Consider the following 19,964-nt stretch of genomic DNA (forward strand, 5'->3'; position numbering starts at 1 on the left):
CAGTGTACAGGTCTGAATTTTTTTAGGAAAGGTATATCAGATACAGAAGCAGAAAATCGTGTCAATTTTGCAACTTAAATAAATGTCGTAGGTTTCAAGGTGAAGGAAAATAGTGGCAAGTCTGCATGTTACCACGGGTGATATGCAGAGTTTTTAAGTTTCTTTATTGTAATCAACTTTTAACTCAGAATCAAATTACTCAATTTCTAAAAACATCCCTCCCAAGTCACCTAACTTTCTCCACTTTTTCTACCTAAGTAGACTCCTAGATTCTTCCCACATCTACAGAATCAATTTTCCCATACTCTCTTGCAGCTGCGAGAACTTTTCAGTAGGTAAGTAAGCACTTCATCAATCCTAAATATGTATTAAGAGTATCGCCTCTTTTGTACCTAGCGTTTGATTTGCGAGTCGATTTTTTAAATTTATCATTTCATTTTTTTTTTTCAATAAGCGCAATACAACCGAACGAAAAGATGCATAAATTAAAGAGCAAGTATAAATGCTCAGTTAATAAGTACCAAAGTTCCGCCTAGAAAGTACCTACCTAGTTTTTCCAAATTCTAAAATTTCAATAAGTCATGAAATAGCATATAAAATTTTCTGAATTTTATGATTGATTCAAAGTCCTAGAAACTCATTATTTTCTACGGCATATTTTCTCACTCGCACCTTTTCACACACTCAGATCAAATTCACAAACGATGAAACCATAGAATAATGGCTATTATTCTATAATGAAACGGCATCAATGTTGGGTAAGATTTTGAGTTATAACGCTTTCGCCGTTAGAGAGTGCCACTGTTCCCAATGCTATGCTAACATGATGCTGATTTGCCACATTTATCATCGAACTCATGACCATTGTTTACACCGCAGGTACACCGCTTGCAAGTGCAAGTTTTAATTTAAACAAAGTTGTCGCAATTCTCGTACCTATATTTATCTCGCGACTTTGAGTACATATTAAGCAGTTTTACTAATTGAACTTTAACTGGTCTGAAGATAATTATTCATGGTTACAAATCTCGGTGAAAAGTGACCAAACTCCAAACTCTGAAAGGTACCTACCTAGGTAAGGTTGTTTTACTCTTGGATTTTAAAGAATCAGACTTATCTTAAGCGCTAATCTACTCAATCTGCAGCGTCTGGCTCAGGTGATTGCACATTGTCTCTTCGATTTGCATTCATCCACTTCTTGGTGTTGCAATGAAAATCCCTATATATTTTCACCCCTAACGTCTGCTGAGAATCTTGTTTGCTGCAGATACCACAGAACTGCACAGGAGTCTGGATGAAATAAGCGTTAGATCACAATCAGTCATGTTTGTTGCCAGCAAAAGAACAGATTTTTTCAGAAATGCTGACTCCTAGATTTTCCTGGACAGTTGAAAATTTGGTAATATGGTCCCGACAAGTTTTAAATATGTAACCTGTCCGCCAGAAAAGCTGTGGGTACCTACTGACCTTGGACATTTTTACATGATGAGTGAAAACATCAGCCCATCCTTGGTTGGAGCATATTTGAATAATGTAAATTTTGCTTATTTATGAACATAAAACAAAGGATTTTATGCAAGGATTTTTTCTGAGAAATCCATCTGTCGAAATTTTACACCCATTTGAACGATATTTTTTGGTAAGTTTTGGGCCAGTTTTAAAAAGCACATCAATCAGCTCTGCAACTTTTTGAGCATCTCATCAACACTTATTTTACTTTGAAGTCAGTCTTGGTCTCGCAATAATAGCGAATTGACAACCCATTTTCCGCTTTTTCTTCTGGTTGAAAGTGAGATTATTCATTTTCCGAAAAGTCCTGTTTTTATAAAAAAATTTCATCATTTATACTTTTCTTATCCTTTCCCCTGATCAAATTGTTAATTTATGATTTCTACTATTTTATTGCGCCCCTAGCATGGGTAAACATGGATCGAAAAATTGTCTTGGTCGTTCCTAGAAATAATCTCAACGGTAAAACTTTGACTTTTTTCAACCCGTGAATAATTTATCTCACAAACAAGCTTCATCGTTGGTTTGAACCAGCATCCTCTATCTTTTCAGTATCAGTAAAATTTTATTTTCAGTCTGAATCAATAATTTTTTTGCCATTCCTATCATTTATAATTGTATTAATTTTTTTTAGGTTAAAACTTGATTGATGATATTACGTACATAATAGGTACACAGCCCGTAGCTATTCTATAAAATAAGATTTAATCACCAGAGTCCTCTTTGCCACTCTGATAAGAGGTGTGATAATCGAAGTCCTCAATTTCCTACTTTGGTATGCATGATAGATGGTCAAGGTCATCACATGTTAGAATCTAATAAATGCTCATTTAAAATGTCAATATCTATATGAATACTAACTGTCTTTTTCACATGTCATTTGCGTTAGTCTCATTTTTTTATTTTAACTCTCCCTTCTCACTCATGCCCTTGATTTGGTAATTTAGTTGTTTGCCCTCTAATTTTTGGTTAGTTACCGACTCCAATGGAATCGCTGTAGTGAAGGTTTTTTTTTCAGTTACTGACTTGATCATTAAAAATAATTTCTTAATTTCCAATCCGAAATTTATTATCACACCTCTCTCATTAAATATAGCTCATCGGATCACATTTTTGAAAATATTTATTCCTTCCTACTCAGATTTTTTGGGTAGGTAGAAATTTTTTCAAAATTTTAAACATCAGAATTTTCTATTATTTCATCACTCTCTCAAGCTTTTGCTTGGGAATGTTGTGATTTATTGCTCAGTCGATGAGGCCTCTTCGAAGGGGGAAACTCTGAGAGAATGGACTTTGAATAATAGATGCTCCTTGCTTGGGCATAGTAAAATTGCATACTTACTAGCAGACCTACAAGCCCTCTGAGCAGAGACAGAGAGTGAAAAAAATGTTATTGATAGTAGTCTTCTGGCTGCCATTTGCAAGTTGAGCATACTTAACCTATTTGGGAGTAGGTAATGACAAGAATTTTTAAGCTATTATTGAAAAGTCTGTGACCGATGAATGTATTGGATGTATTTAAAGCAGAAAGAACTCTGTCTATTGTGACATGCGAGCCCTGTTATATAAGTATGTATTCTTATATATCTCAGGGCTCTCGTCAAAATGGAAGTAGTTCCTTTTGATGTAAATACGTCCTATTGATAGATATTACACCGCTTCCAGTCAGGAAAGATTGCGCAATTATGCCAAGGATTGTGTCATTCATTGTTCTAGGTTATACTTACCATCTAATTTCTCAGACTATGCCTTTTCGATCATTTTTAATATTTCCTCCATAATTATCTCAAGCACGCATGGATTCTCTGACTATTTTTGTGTTCATTTGTTGCAGCACACACCATCCAAAGGACTTCTAAAAGAGTTACACCTTTATGCTCTGACCCCATTTGCCTATCGAACAACTAGTTGCAGCACAGCTGTCTAACTCATTCGCTCATCAGGATCTGCAGTTTGTTCACTAACGTTTGCCCACCACCAACTAATAAGTATATGCTATCAAACTACATTGGACTCAAATTAGATATTAGTATATCAGTTTTACCACCAGTTTTACTGATACACAATATAGTTTCTGTCAATTCCTCACCGTGTCATCGTGGGACGCATCATCTCTCCGAAAAATTAAAATATGTAACTAAGTAGATTATGATGATTTGTGTTGATCAACATTGCACTCCCTGTGTTTTCAAAAATTACAGCATGCAGCAAACCTGACTCCTCTAACAATTCCGATGGTTCTGTAGAAAAATGTGTTTTGAGATGAATCATTAATTAATACTCACAATTATGGAAGGATAAAGTAACAACAGGATTGATTTTTTGAGGGAAAATCCAGATAAGATCAGCTCAAAAAAAATAAACTGTTGAGAGTATTGTTTCCGCCATGCATTCTGCTAGTAATTCACAAACTTCAACACCTCAGGCAACATCAGACAGTTCGTCACGAAACCTTCTAAATAATACAATGAATCATGGAAACAGTGAACCTAAAACTAAAGACAATATGCCGGCAGAGGATGTATTTCCGAATGTCAGAGGAGAATCGCTTACATTGAAAGAATCCGAAAACCCCCAAGAGTACAATGGTCTCAAAGGTAGTCATGAGATGAGTCAGAGCTCAGGATCAACCAATGCGATAGATAAAAAATTGATGTCTAAAGAAGGTGTTTCTCTAAATGTACCAGAACATTCCAGGAAAAAAATTGTGAATGAACTAGCTCTTAATGATAAAACAGGACTCAGAGTAAAGAAGCTAAAAAAGAAGACTTTGAAGAATTCGCTATTGCGAACAGATAAGAAATCTCGAAGGAACGCAAGTCCCTCAACATATGCTTTGCATAAGTCCAAGTCAATTCTCAACAGTTCCACTAAAGAAAGTGGTCAAATGAGCAGGCGAACTCGCTGCTCTTACAATCCTACTTTTGCTCAAAAGCAGAAAAACTTCTTGGCCATGGTATCTTCATCTATGAATGAGGAAGATTCGCAGGATATTGCGTATGAAAATTCAGGTAATATGGAGATTGAAAGTGAGTATAATGATAGCAGTGTGAGTGCTGTTTCTGAAGCAACGACTGAAGAGGATAACAAACGTATTAAAAGCGATGGCAAACCTCTCACAATAGGAAGGCCTCGTGGGCGGCCAAGGAAGAAACCAATTGATGCCAGGCAAATGGCATTGAAAATGCATCGAAGGAAGAGTTCCAGATTCGATATGCCGCGCAAGAGTAATCTTTCTGAAGTAGCAGTGTCACAGGTAATAATTTTGACATACTCTGTATGTGATAGTGTCAAATTACTGAGCATCTGTCAAGCAAGAAAATGCACTTTCAAGATGGTATTGAGCTATTTTTACCACGATGCTCATTATCTCAAATAACAATCTCAATACGATGCTCATTATCTCAATTTGCGGTTACTTTCTTGGATGGACTCTTGTTGGTCATGTACTAAAGCTCAGAGTATGTAGAATTATTAACGTTTTAGCCTAGCACTTCATGCTGGAAAAACTTCTCACTGAAGATAAATTTCTGTCTCCCTGAGAAGAAACTCTAATTATTATTGTAATGGAAGTTTTGAGATCACCAATAAACAAACAAATAATGGATACCTTTTTTGTTTAAAGGGTGAGTTTGGCTCTTGGTGATATTTTCTTGATTGCCCTTCCGTAAAATTTCGTATCATGACTCCCATAATTTTTTTTCTTACCAAAGAATCGAGTTCTTACAAAATTTTGGAGCATTGCAATTGAGATAAGTGGTTTTGGAGTTGGGTCATCATATAACCAACGTTCGAAAAGTTTGATATCAAGTCAACAAAAGTTACAGTTTTACACAAATGCAAAGGCTCCTTCATTAGTGGTTTGAAAAAGAAACGTCAGAAGGAATAAAATTTAAACTGAGGCTTTTTTTTCAATCCCTACCTGACTAGTCCTTGACTTTTGTGGCTTTGGGTTTTTAGCAACTTTTAAACTCATCCTTGCGTCAAACTCCTCTAATCTTCAATGCAAAGTTTCTTGAGTCTTATGAAATTGTCTTTGTTCAGCAACATTATTGCCAATATTTTTTACCTTATTTGCTCCTTTAACATGTATTCTGTATGTTCGTTTTTTCATTTTCGGCCTTATGTAACTTTCATCCAAATATGTTTGATTAGGAAGACACATTCATTGTTGACGGCAAGGATCGTTTCTGCTGGGTATGTCATCTTGTTGACACACATCATGTCTCCAGACACTGTGTCACCTGTCCAAGAGTTTTTCATCTACGGTGTATCAGGGGCCAGACGGATACAGCAGTAAGTGATTTTTTTTTCAGCATCCAGGTGGCAACAAGCAGTTTCTATTCTACTCTGCCATCGTCATCTACAAGAATATTAGTGTTGCTGCTTTTCGATAACCCATGAATATGGCTAGATAGCTGGAAATGATACCAATATTGAAAGAAGATTTAGCCTACAGTTTCTTTGTAAAAGTCTTTTATGCCCAAGCTCGGAGGAAACAAATATCTTTTCCAAAAAATATCCTCTGTAGGTGGTATAGTTTTCTCAAAATGATCACCCAAAAATTTGTCAAGTCCCTCAACTACTTGGTTTATTTTGGTGAAATAAAAATGTGCATGCACCATGGGTGGCGATAGCCACCTCTATGTATAAACAGTAAAAGTGCATTTTTTTCAAGAGGCGCTTCATTTCTTATGGAACAATTTCCTCACTCTAAAAAAAACCTAACTTTCTTTGCCTCATCTACTTTTCAGTAATGAAACATTATCATTGCCCTAATTTAATTGAGCACCATACAAGTCATTTTATTTTTTTATTTCAGGAAACAAGTAACTGGTCCTGCCCAGAATGCACCCTTAGCCTTAAGATGGAGTCTTTTGAAAACCAGTCAGAGTCAATGAAACTTATATCAGCTGATGAATTTTGCTCTCTTCTCACAAGGACAATTGAGTTTCTTTCATCGTTACCAGGAGCGGACCTTTTCACAGAGCCTGTAGATCTTATTGAGTTCCCTGATTATCGAGATCATATCGTGAACCCTGTCCATTTGGGCCAAATACAAGCGAATATTAACAATAAATTTTATGGATCTACTGAGTCATTTATTGCTGATATCAAATGGCTGTATCACAACAGTATAATATACAATGGGTGTAAGTATGCTGTTGCAATTTTTTCTTGTGTACTATTTTTGATTTTTGAATGTTTTTCTTTAAACTGTTTTTACTTCATTGTTTAGACAACAGGGAAAAAAGCGTATCATTGCTCTGCTAAAATAGGTCTATCGCACTATAATTTTTTCGTCCTTTCTTGTTTTAATTTTGATTCAGTTTATTTTTTCATCTTTCATAACATCTATCATAACATTTTATTGATCGAGAAGATCCTCTGTTTTCTTGCTAACTGAGAAGATATGACAAATAAAAAGAATCCAACTCTTTATTCAAAGAATAACAATGTGCGTCGCAGTCTCCACTCACCCATAGCAACAGTCTTACACCTCCGTTAGAATTTGCACGTAAGAAAGTAGAGAAATTCACTTTCCAACCTTGCTTTTTTTGAGATTGGCGCATAGAAAGTTTGAGTTTAAATGCTCATTGTTTGCAAGAGGCCGTGAGGAACATCATATTAAATACTATTAAAACATAGCCGGCGTCGATTTCCTTGGCATTTTGTTGGTATTGTACTGCTTTATGGAAAGTTCAGGAGTTATGTGGTTTAGTTTACAGTCAAAATAAAAAAATCCATCCAATTAGATTCAAGTTTGAGCTCAGTAAAGATTGTCTCAAAGCATCTATTGTAGCTTGTATTAGATCACAAAGAAGGGTGTGATAGAGGTAAAGAAACAAAAATTTAGATCGAAACTTTTCTTGTCTGTGACTTAATCGTTGTATCTCTATTATATCCAGTACTTTGATTTGATTTCAGTGAATTCAAGCTTAACAGCTGTTGCCAAGTCTATTTTGGTTCGATGTAAGAGTAAAATGAACCAGCTGGAGCGATGCGTAGATTGTTTCAAGAAGTCTTTTGAGTATAGTATTTCTGAAAGTTTTCTAGAACCTTGCCGGCAACCTCATCTGTTGGTTTGGGCCAAATTCAAAGGCTATCCATTTTGGCCAAGCAAAGTATTCCATTGGAAAATGGATAACAAGAACAACTGCATCGTTGAAGTCAAATTTTTCAACGACTACAGCAGGTAATTACTGAATATATTGTGCATTTCATTGAAAGATGTGTCGTCGCTCCTCTGAGGTAAGGGTATATCTCTATTTTCACAAGAGCCCTGTCATTCATTTAACTTCAAGTTTCCTGGGACTCATGTAGAATTGGAGATATGCCATTATGTTACAGGATCAATGAGGTGTACTCAGTAGGTTTCTTTACTCTCAAAAGTGTTTGATTTTCACCTATCGTGGCTCTAGTCAATTTTTAATTGAGTGGTAGTTGCTACCCTGCATCCTATCACTTTACTACTGATAAAAAAACCTGTCTGATCGTAAAGGAGAATTTGTACGCAAATTTTTTATTGCTTCATCTGAGATTGCTTAAAAAGCTGATTTCACAGTAATTTTTATAATTTTTTTCCGGTCTTGGAAATAGTGTAAAAATACATAGATTTAAAAGTGAGAAAATGCACCACCTAGTGACGTCATCGGGCCGAATAACCCATTTAAAAACATGTATTTTAGCAGATTAGATCATTTTGTCATATCTTCTCGAATAATTGTTCAATTCATGAACCAGGGGTATCCTCGTGTTCAGTCCACTCAGTAGTTTCCACTTAAAAATGGAATTCATCAAATTTCAGACACCTGCAAATTCTCCATTTTATTCATTCAGATATGTTGGAGCATTTTTAGGAAACCCAAACTGATTGCGGTAAACGCACAGGTTGTAAGACAATGATGGAGTTCTTGAATGGAAATGAATGGACGTAACGAGTGTTGCTCCAAACAGCGTAGCTCTTTGAGGGGAAATTGTGCTTGTGTGTGAGCTTTTTCCCTCTGTAATGAGATATCAGCTTTAAGCTGAACTTTTTAAGCACGATGGCTAAGAACTCCATCATTGTCATTTTTAGGAAGGCTTGCCTTAGTCAAATCAAAAATTTAAATCTACTTATTTGATCCTGCAAATTTTTTGACGTGTTTGAATGGATTACCAGAAAAGGTGCGAATTTAGTTATTAAGATTCATTTTTCTCATCTTAGGAAAAATATATTGGTAAGTCAAAATTTTTTCATGGACTAGAGTCCCACTTTGATTTTTACCATCAGCCGAACTAACATAATAATGTATTCCATTAATTTTTCTTATGCACTATTTTCAGAGCATGGGTTCCTGCCAAGTCCATCTACCTATTTAGCAAGACAAGTCCTGTAGAAGTACATCTAGCCAACTCAAAAGACTTCAAAAGTTACCAAAATGCCCTTGTTGAAGTTCAAAGGCATGTTGGCCTCCTAATGGAGCGGTTTAGAAAATTTGTGTATGCTCCCACCAAAACTGAGTTTAATCCCGATAACTACAAGGAACATCTACAATCAATGCTGCCTGAGGTAAATAATCTTGTTTCATAACAGTGCGTGCAATGACATTATGTTACTCCAGGTAGTGTAGTGACATTTAACCGCAGGACTTTTAACCGCTCAAAATTTCATCGTATACAATTTTCCGTTGCAACCTCTCTCCACAGTAACTTTTCCCTTTCAAGACTTTTTACTCAGTGTCTTGCCACAGTCAGTTTAATTTTCTTTTTCACTGTGACTATTATTCACGACTTTTTGTTTTTATTCTGCAAACTGTTCCTTCATATTAATCTAGGCATCAGACTGGCTAAATTAGTTAATAAGGTCTGCTCTTTGAAAGGCAAGGCCCATATGAGCTGTGCATAAAAAATATGAATATTTTTAACAACTTAAAACTGATAACTAGAGTTGGAGAATTCTTGAGACCGCAACTAATCTTTATGGGGGTTTTAATGCTGTATTTGAAGTGGTATAATTTCTTGAGTTCTTCGTAATTATTATTAATACATCTGTGGTAAGTTCTGAGATTTACTGAATCTTTATGGAGGTTTGATCGAAAAACCACTTTCATTTTGAAAGGTGTATGTATGATGTGGGTAATGCAAACTCTGAAAATCTTACCCCCAGCCTTACAACTTGTTCTTAAGTTGAGGCGCTCCCAACATCCCAGCGCTTGATGGCATAGATGACCAATGGGAAGAACTTATTATGTGTTTGGATTTTTTCATCATCAGTTTTTATTTTTATTCATTTTTCTGCAAATGTTTGGTTCTTTTAAGATTTCTGTCTTTCTTCAGTTAAATCCATCCCTCATTTTCCAAGACCAAGGTTAATGAGTTACTCTGAATCTGTTGGATTCATTCTAATCCTGATTAAAGTGATCATTCACCTTTTGATCAAATCAGTAGCTGACAACTAAGCCTTATTTCCTAATTAATTTTTTACGTTGCAAAATTATCATGCAAGTATCTAAAAGGCACTGTGTATAACTTGGTAATTTTAACTACCACAGAAAAATTAACTGAAAAAAGCTCCTCATTTATTCTCATTCAGAGATTTTGCTCAATCTTAATTTCTGATCCACAATTTTTTAATTTTTGTCCATAGTATGATCCAGTGAAACTGCAAGCTCGAAACACCATTGTTCCAGCCCTCAAGTCAACACCAGAGAACAAAAAGAGTGGAAACAATGAGCAGGTAAAGTCCCAATTTGGTAGACGCAAGTCTGAATAGAAAGAAAGTATAAAGAATGCCAAGGTTCAAAATCAAATTCTTCTCAGCTATTTTAGACGTATTGATGCTATGATGCAGTTAAGCGTCTGAAAACATGCAAATGTAGTAAAAGTAATCATTTTAATTTGAATCGTAAGTGTGTCTGTTTTTGGTCTATAATTGACTCATGCCATTAGCCCATCTAGGTCTACCAACATCTTTGAGCCAATAATATTGATATGAAAATGAATTTTGGTCATGAATAGGATGAAAAGTACTTGTCACGAGATCTCTTAGGTGGTAATGATTTATCTACTAACTGAAATTTCAATTTTCCTAAAATAATCCACCATATGGTTAAAATTTGAAATATATTGATCGTATCCAGAATGCATTAGGCCAAAGTTGAAAATCCCTCCTTTAACAGCAGTATTCTCTTACCTGCAAATGACCCCATCTTTAAGTGACAATATAGTAATGGGTGATTTGGTGATAATATGAAATCCCAATTTATTTTATTTTTTTTTTTTTTTACTGTAGAGTAATGTTATTTCTCTTCTTGTTATTTAATAATGCGAGACCTTATCTTCATATTTCACAGGACTCCGTTGGTAAGAGACCAGCAAACCCGAAAAGTTTACCAGATAAGAAAGTCAAGCGTTTGAAGACAAGCTCGAATCCTGATTCCGATGTCGGCCATTCCGGTTCGGACACAGAGGGAATGATAAAACAGCCAAAAATCACACTGAGAGAATTAGACAATGATATGCTTACTACAAGTAGGATAAAACTCGTTCAGAAAAGAAGTGAAAGCACGGATACCAAGGAACCTGAACTCGTTGAAAAGCAAAGTATTCCAAATAAAGAGATTCCAGAAGTCAAAGGAGTTCCACCTACTCAAAAGAAGGACTCGACATTACTTAAAAAAATGCTTTTGTCAAATTCAAACGACTTTAAAGTGATCATGAACCCTGGTAAATCCCTTAAACAAATACTTGATCCAATACTTAAAGATCACCTGAAAGTGTCGGAAACTACTGTTCATACCCCCAATAGCGACTCCAACAAAAAGTTTCTTCTGTCCTTTTTGAATGATACTCCAGCTCATGAGAGACCAAACCTTGATAACTCCCCAAAGAAGACCGAGGATGAATGTTTCATGACTGAAAAGCCACGATCGCCAATTGAAAAAACCTCGCAAGACATGGGCAGCACAAAGTTTGACTACTCTGAATTCCAAACTGTGGAAGCCATATCAAATACGTCAGCTAAATCGCAAAAGTCTTCGACAAAAGATTCACCACAAAAAGATTCTGTGAATACGAATTTAAACCCTGCCACTAGAATGAATCGAGCCTCTAATAGTCGAGACTCCCCGGCAATATCAAGTCCAGAGGAAGAGGAATTAAATTTTAATGATTTATCCGAAAGACCAATTGGATTGGAGACTGAAGCTTGTAGTTTGCGAGTAAATCCTACTACATTTGATCATGAAGGCAGTGCCACAAGATTATTCAATTATTCCGTCCAACAGGTAAGCATTCCTGTAATCACTCTGTATTCTTTGTTTGTAAAATTCGCTTTCTACCAATTTTAACTTCACGGACTTGAAAAAATATCTTCATATTTAAGCCTGAGTCTTTGAGTGCCCGACTGCAACCCAGGTAGCAGCAATTGTGATAAATGGCGATTTTATTGGTCGATTATTGTGATCATATTGGTGGCAACTTATCACCATATTATTGAATTAAAAGTTGCAATATATCGCAATGACATCGCTACACATCGCAATTTTTGGTTCGATAAAATCGCGATCAATATTTGGCGATTAAGTCGAGATTAAATTGCCATATGTCGCTATTTTTATCGCGATAATATCGTGCTAAATTGCTGGGCGATCACGATAAGATTGAGAATAATCCCTCAAATGTTGATGATCCTAACGACTTTATCGCCTGTAGATTACAAGTCCTAATTTTTTCCACATCGGGAAATCCTACAATAACAGTTGCAATATTTTGCTACCAGAAGGGGGGGCCAATGGGCCATGTTAGTCAAGCTTGTATCAACGGTGAAACTGCAAAAAATCTGTTGCAGGGTCTGAAAACCGCCGCTCCCATTTTATTTTTTGAAAGGAGACTAGACTAACATCCTAGCACAAAACATCCTTTTCATAGAGAAGAAAAATCACTGAAGTTTTAGAGAAATAACGACGTTTTGTAGTTTTCCATGCAAAAAATAAAGTATAGCAGGAAGTCTGTAACTCTGCAAACTGAGTTTCAAGTTTCTGCAGTTTCATCATCGATATCGGCTTCCAAAACTTTAAAATGTCTGCAACGAAAACATGCAAATTCTTTACTATGACCTTTGGGGGTGGGGGGAGGGGGGAAGATTCGTGGGCGCTTTTTTCATGGCTGCTGCTTATCTACTGCAGCACAACTATTTTTACCATTTTTTTTTTGCAATCTCACATATCTTGAAAACAAGTGACTGATGATTTTTTCATTCCTCTGTTTTCAGTTAGTGCCACTTGTCTCTGAAGCACTAAGTGGTATGATGAAGAAGCTGGCAAATGCTGGAAATAAAGATGCCCTCATTCAAGTTCTGCGTTTAGAGTTAGAAGAGATCCAACAGAAACATGTGCAAGAAATAAGTAGCCTGAAGCATGTGATGAGTAAGTCAAATCAAATTGAGTTTATCCGTTCGGAAGTGTTACAAGTGCACAGGGTGTAACTTTTTCACAAGGGCGACTGACAGCTAGTTCATGGAAAAATTCAGCTCTCAAATTTTTGATCGAAATGCTTTTGAGTGTCTCAAAGAAAGCCTAAAGTGGATTTTTTCACTTTTGTGCTGACAGAGGGCAATACCAATTCCAAAATCAAAACTCTTATACTGCAGTGTGTAAACAAATAAGATGCTGAAAATCTTTGTTCATGTTGAAATGTTGAATAGATCATCTATTGTGTTGCAGTCAAAAATGAAAATTAGATGTATTTTTATTCAAACTCTAATTTTTCCACTGCCCTGAGACTTTTTGTGTGGAAGTTGGCGGTCTTCACTCTGCGAAGAGTCACATTTGGACAGAGCTCAATTAAAAATCACCAAGCCGCGTTGAGGTTGAATTGAACAGGGTGACTACAAGTCCGGAATTTCCGGAAATAGTACTGATTTTTTAAGGGCAGTCCGGAAGTACTGAAAAAAGGCGGAAATTCGGGGAAAAGGTCCGGATTTTTTTTTAATTTTTTGTCATTTTTGTCACAATTTCAAATTTTTGAAATTTTTCTAATTTTGTCAAATGCACGTACTGTAAAAGAACGGCATTTTTCTGTTGGAGGAGGTAGTGAATTTCTCGAGAGTGTACTGAAAAAGTACTGTAAAAGTACTTATTTTTGACCAGCCTGTTTTAGTAGACACCTTGTTGAAGGAGAGGAGTTTTCAAGTTTAATTTCTCTTGTGTGTTTTGGCACTGAAGATTTTTTACCATGCACTAATCTTTCCAATTTGTTTGTTCGTAGACCAACAATTCTTGGAATATGCTCATACAAGTGATATCATAAGGAAACAGACAGAGCAGAAATGGAGCAAAAAAGTTGCTGAGTTGGAAGAGTCCCTTAAAAAGGAGCAAGAGATCCTCAAAAAGGAGCAAGAAATCCTCAAAACTGAAAGAGAAACTTGGAGGAAGAAGGTAATCAACTTAACTGCAGTAATACAAGAGCTTAGCTCTTCTCCTGAGGAATCTGAAAACCAAGAGTAATGCCCTCCCATGTATACTTTTGTACTAAAGTGAACGTCTCATTGTAAAGATAAGTCTTTTTTAAGATTTTTTCCTATATTTTTTCAACATAACAGATTTCTAATCTTTTAAGTATGAACATAAGGTTACACTAAGTTCAATTCAATGTTCTTGAACTGTTCTCATATTAATGTCATAGTTCCTCCTTTTTTGTTTCCCAGTTCTTCATAGTGCATATATACAATTTGGTAAACCGAACATTTGATGGCCCTTTCTACTAAATTTAAAAGCAAGCCTTCACTCTTATTTTTTTCTTGATTGACATTTTGAATGAATGTATCATTTTTGTATTGATAAATTTTTTTACTGAAGTTGAATTGAATTGGGTCTTATTTACATTTTGAAAACGAGTTTCACATCCATTTTTTAAGTTAAAGTTCGATGTTAAGTTTGATGGTCTCAAAGAAGAATGATCACTTTGGGCTGATTAATGAGTAGGGATTGAGGGGGATGGGGCTATAACTGAAAGCTTAAGATTAGCCCTTCGAGGGTGTTGGAAGTGTACAATAAAATAAAAAAAAAAAATTAAAAAAAAAAAAAGAGAGAAAATTGTACCTAGGTAAAGATTATCAGTATCCTCTCAAGGATAGGGTCTCTTTCAGTTATTGAAAAATTCAAGTTAACGCAAAAATTTTATTTTACAAAGATAAATTACAATGATTAAATTAGACAGGAGTAGAAAATTGACAAACACAGCCATGAGGAAACCAAAAGATATCATTATAGATATTATTACCATCATCACTTAATGCTACTAGACGTTTCTGAACGTACTTCTGCTCACATCTTGAGTTGTAACCATTAGGAAGGGAACACAGACTATTACATTGAGAGGATCTGAAAAGAAAGGGGAAAAAATAAAACCACAAATGATAAATACAAAATCGGTGATAAGGCTCTTTCAGGTGTATTAAAATGCTCAGTCTTTTTACAGAAAACATCTTTAAAGCACACAAATCTAGATTCATGTGTTCTTTATCCTGTAAAAAAGGCAGAGGTTCAAATTGAATTTTGATCATTTTTAAAATTAGTGCTTTAAGTGATGAAATTTTCTTGCCTTTAGGTTGATGGTTGAAATTTTGCGTTTTTCAACAAGACGAAGTCAAGCTTTAAGTGAAATGGAATCAGATGACTGGTCTATTTAATTGCTTCATACTCAAGAATTCTTTTTGTCGTGCCTTTATTGGGCTGGATAGTCAACAAGCTAAAGACCCCTTCTTGGTGATCTGTATCCAGTCTATTAAAAGGCTTGATAAAAGGCACAACAAAAAGAGAATGTGACTGTGGAGCAACAAAATCGACAACAAAGGACAACCTGCACACAGAATACTAAAAAATTCGACACTGGCCAAATTTTAAGATTTTTTAAATGATGCTCATTATGATCTCCTAAGTAAGATGAGTTTTTAAAATCGAACTTTCTATGTGCCAACCTCAAAAAAAATGGAGTCTGGAAAGTGCTCTTTTCGGCGGTTTCACAAGCATAATCTAGTGGAAAAACGTAGTTGATTGAGGAGCAACCTCCTCTCTCCTCATCTTGTGCTGGCTGGGAGATAAGACATTGCATCGTTTAAAACAATATGCTCTGCATCCACAACTCAGTAACAGTTCTACTTCTCTGGATAATGTCAAGAGATCAATTTCCAAAAAGTGCACTATTCAGAACCAATTTTCTCGAGATTGGCCTGTAAAAATTCAATTTTAAAAGCTCCTCCGACTCAAAATATAGTGAGGAACACTGTATCAAGAAATCTTAAAATTTAGCTGGGGCCAAATTTCTTGGTACTCCTCGAAAAATCTTTCATTTCACCTCAGTCTTGTAATGCCTTGTTGACAAGCACAAAATTTTACGATCAGCTTGTAGATGATGAATTATCCTTCTACTGACAACAGCAAAGCAGAATTTTTTGGTTGGTGTAACACCGCAAAACTTGAAGGTACCTGCTTAGATTGTTTACATAAGTCTCACATAGTAAGTCCATCATCATGTGCTGGCTGCTGAAGACTGTGCATCTGAGATATGCCTCTCATTACTGCAAAAAGAGAGAGAAAGAAGATATCTAGTTGACGAAGGTACTTACACACAAACTTCACTTTGGACAAATTGTGTAGGTTTGTCACCAAGATTCACAACATACTTCCAAGATCCTTGGTTATTTAGTGCAGCCTGAGGCATAACATACATTGACCTAGTTGGGCACAGTGTCTCTGTAAAACCGCCATTCGCTTGTCGCCGAGGTCTTGGTGCTAAAGAAAATCCTTCACTCTGATTTGAGCGCTTTAATCTGTGAAAAAGTTTTGAATGTGTAATGAGACAGGTACTGTAAGCACATGAAAAAGAAAGGAAAAGAAATCTAACCGAGGAGGTTTTACTGCAATCATATCTATAAGTGACATTGAAACAGAATGCACTTTTCTCTCTGCTAGTCACGACATTTTCCAAATTTCTAGAAACTATGAAATTACCCATTTTAAACCTGCATTCACCGAATCCGTTCTTTTAGATCTCACAGTCAATAGAATGGGCAGCTGCCATACTCTATACCGCAGAGACCATATGGATTGCATTTTGCAAAAAGGAACCAAGAGCATTCCAATGTTGCTAGGATTGTGCAACTTACATTCTTTGCAATAAAATTACGGAAATCATGCAAAAAATTAAATTTATGAAAGTAATTTTCGTCTTGTATTTATAGTTTATTGGAAGTAAAGATAATACTTGTTAAGATGATCAGTTTATATTTGCAAGGTACCTACATAAATTTGCACAATTTTAGCACCATTGGAATGCTCTTGGCTCATTTTTGTAAAATGCAATCCATATGAGGGTCACTCACAAATTTTCGTTCTTTGATTAATTTTACGGCCATCAATGCGATGAACAGGCAAACATGACTGACTGGATTTTTGAGAGAGTACTGTGTACTGATCAAAACTCCAGTGACCTGCCGCCGAAAAGTTTCCACTCTTTAATCATTTCATCCGTGTAGGCTCTGGAAATTTAAGCTTTGAATGTAGGTCTCAACCTTTTTCTTTGGTTTTCAAACGAGCCAACGTACTTTATCCATGTTTGAATTAATCTTAAGATTTAAGACACACATACCTACTAAACCAGTCTGATGGATTGTTGTAATAAGTTGAATCTGACTTAAAAAAATTATCATAGAAGGGATCCGTGTAGGGCACATCATTGGTCAAGGCTGATAGTTTTTTGTCCGAAAAATGAGGAGGTTCGGCAGTAGTGAAGGATGGATATCCCTTCTCCGGCGCATTAGTCGTGAATGAAGGGAGTCTCCTTTCATCATAGTGCCGGTGAGCCTATACTTCAAATAAAAATAGAGAAAAAACAATTGAAGGCAAATTAGCTATCACAGATTTAAGTAAAATGCGTTTCATTAAAGAAATCTCATCTCTTCGGGAGAAATTTCTAGAATTTTTCGTGAGAGTAACAAGCATTGGTTTCTGAGGCAGTGTTGATCTTTTAAAACTTCAATGCCAAAATTTTTAAAGGGCGAACCTGAAGATTTCCTCTCTTAGTTTATCCTCTTTCCTTTGGAGTAAATCAATTAAGCTGAAGTAACATCGACTGGACTTAAAAATAACTTAAAAAATTGTTAAAATGTATGAATTAGGAAGCCTTTTTTGTTTTTTTTTTTAGGTATAATTTGTGTAATAATAACGTTAAAAAATGTTGCAAACAACATGGCATTGCAATTTTGTTATATTCTAAAAATCATATAAATTGATGCTTAACACCAAATAAAAAGCAAAATGCAACATAAGAAACAAAAAATTTATGTAACATCAATATCTTTACGTTTTAATTTACCAAAATAAAGTGAAGAAAAACTTATAAGTGAAAAGTGGCATTTTTACGTAAAAAAGAGCAAAAAAGGTTTCCTAATTCGGGATAAAAACCGCGTCTCTCAAAGGTTCTCTAAAAAAAGCCAATGCTACCAAGGAATTATTTAACCCGTCTGCAGCCCTGGCGGTTAGGTTTTAAGAGAACAGCGGCGGACAAGATATACGTGCTAGAATTATAAATTTAAGAAAAGAAAACATACTTGAGAATTACTCTGGAAAGGAGCCGGTTGATCAAAAGGATGATGTTGTGGTGGTGACATCACAGCAGGACTATAGTCATAGCCTTGGAATCCTTTGCCTGAATCGTGATGTACACCATATGGAACAGGATCCCTGTAATTCCATCAAAGATTCAAAATAGTTACTCCTCATTGAAATATAAATATTTATCTGTCACCAAATTCTAGAATTGAGATTTGATACATGCTCTGCAGCCCATGACAAGATATACAATAAAACACAATTTAAAAAGCTAGTAACAAGGCTAAAAGTTCACACACACAAAACCAAACCGTTTCGGCTGAAAATTCAGCCATCCTCAGTTGGATAATAAATATAAAAATGGTTAAAAATCTAAAATAGTACCTGACTGTACCTTTCAATTGAGAATGTTGTTATGATACATTGTCATAAACAACACGCTCAATTGAAAGGTACAGTGAGGTACTATTTTAGATTTTTAACCATTTTTATTTTTATTTATCCTGAGGATGGCTGAACTTTCAGCCGAAACGTTTTGGTTTTGTGTGCCTGAACTTTAAGCCTTGTTACCCGCTTTTTAAATTGTTTTTTATTGTATAAATTCCAGAAATCTTGCTTGCTGTAACTTCTTGGGTGGAGAAGAACTGTAGGGAGTAACGGTTTTCTAAGGCCTGCCATCTATATTCACGCTCCTTAGTATATTTGTTGCCTATGCGGAGAAATTGCAGGCGAACCGGGACCTCAAGTCTTATTCCTTGAAGTTTTTACAGAATTTTGTACGCACAGCGGAGTTTTGAGGAGTTAGAGGAATTGACGTTGAGTTGTTTTCCATTTAGAAAATAAATTATACCAGGAAATGTACAACGTCGCAAACCGAGGCTCGTGGTTTGGGAGTTTCTTAATCGATATATCAACGTTGTAAGTCGGCAATCACATAATTCGGTTCGCGACGTCGCAGACTTCCTGTCATTCTACTTTATATTTTAAACGGAAACCCACTCAACGGCACTTCTTTAAAACTGCCGTGATTTTTCTTCTCTGTGCGAAGAGGATTCTGCAAAAACTTCAAGGAATGATGTCAATTTGTTCTCCTTTAAAAAAAATAACATAGAGGCGGAGATTTTTAGACACCGCAAACGAGAGATATGTGATTGCGGACTTACGCCGTCGATATGCGTGTTTTTCAATAGATATACTTTATACCTATTATCCATTCGCTTTCCGTGTTGAGTTTTTTGCCTATGCGGTGAAATTGAAGGCGAACATCAAGTTAACGATATTCGCCAGTAAGATCGCGCATGGTCTTTGGGCGGAATTTTTTAAAACATTTTGAGTATCTAATCCGGCCTTTGAAGTAAATTCAGAACTTACTGTCCGTCCCTCTAAGTATTTAAAAAAAATGGAATGGAAAATTGAAGAAAACGGGAGAGCAGAAAATTCATTCCAGTTTAGTGAGTCGTAGTAAAGAGCGGAATATGAGTGTCTTTGGAATATTTTTATAATTATTTTCGCTACGCGGTACGTTTGTTGCCTATGCTGTGAAATTGAAGGCGAAACTCACGTTTCAAACTTAAAACTCTCTCTTCCAATTTTTCTCGCTCCCTTCGACCTTATCCTCCATTTTCCATTTTTATTTTTTTTCTCCTTTTTAATTTTTATCAATTTTTTCCCTCCAAATACGTGGAGTAAGACCATTAAATTGAGCAACGCGCAGTAAGTAATCCCCCCTCCCCCCGCCCTCCGCCCTCCGCCACTGTTCTCTTTTTCATTTCGTATCGGCAACGCTTGCGCACTTGGATGACACCAGACTTCCAAGACGTGCCGAAGAGCTAAGTATTTAGTCCGTTCAGAATTTGCCTTGAA

The 19,964-nt window shown here is 35.8% G+C and overlaps 2 protein-coding genes across 2 annotated transcripts in view; one reads left to right on the forward strand and one right to left on the reverse strand.

The window, feature by feature from the left end:
• The first annotated feature begins 828 nt into the window (after positions 1-828).
• On the forward strand, positions 829-14,353 carry Zmynd8 (Zinc finger MYND-type containing 8). Its single transcript, XM_019040252.2, has 10 exons — positions 829-1,075; positions 3,344-4,765; positions 5,665-5,805; positions 6,332-6,662; positions 7,438-7,705; positions 8,836-9,061; positions 10,139-10,228; positions 10,845-11,777; positions 12,764-12,917; positions 13,759-14,353. Exons 2-10 carry the CDS (start codon positions 3,896-3,898, stop codon positions 13,995-13,997), a joined length of 3,252 nt encoding a protein of 1,083 aa, XP_018895797.2. The 5' UTR covers positions 829-1,075; positions 3,344-3,895; the 3' UTR covers positions 13,998-14,353.
• Positions 14,354-14,649: 296 nt separating this feature from the next.
• spz5 (spatzle 5) overlaps positions 14,650-19,964 on the reverse strand; it is a 44,785-nt gene continuing 39,470 nt past the window's right edge. The window contains exons 4-7 of the mRNA XM_019040058.2: positions 18,101-18,233; positions 17,140-17,354; positions 16,118-16,321; positions 14,650-14,873 (exon numbers count right to left, since the gene is read on the reverse strand). Of these exons, the coding sequence (XP_018895603.2) occupies positions 14,702-14,873; positions 16,118-16,321; positions 17,140-17,354; positions 18,101-18,233 (724 nt within the window). The 3' untranslated portion in view covers positions 14,650-14,701. The remainder of the gene's footprint in view (positions 14,874-16,117; positions 16,322-17,139; positions 17,355-18,100; positions 18,234-19,964) is intronic.

Source organism: Bemisia tabaci, chromosome 7 (assembly GCF_918797505.1).
Source record: "Bemisia tabaci chromosome 7, PGI_BMITA_v3".
Lineage (NCBI taxonomy): Eukaryota > Metazoa > Arthropoda > Insecta > Hemiptera > Aleyrodidae > Bemisia > Bemisia tabaci.

Coding starts and splice junctions, on each gene's coding strand:
- Zmynd8 (XM_019040252.2), top strand. CDS start 3,896: ATGCATTCTGCTAGTAATTCACAAACTTCAACACCTCAGGCAACATCA. Junction 5,806..6,331: donor GGGGCCAGACGGATACAGCA/GTAAGTGATTTT, acceptor TTTTTATTTCAG/GAAACAAGTAACTGGTCCTG. Junction 12,918..13,758: donor TAGCCTGAAGCATGTGATGA/GTAAGTCAAATC, acceptor GTTTGTTCGTAG/ACCAACAATTCTTGGAATAT.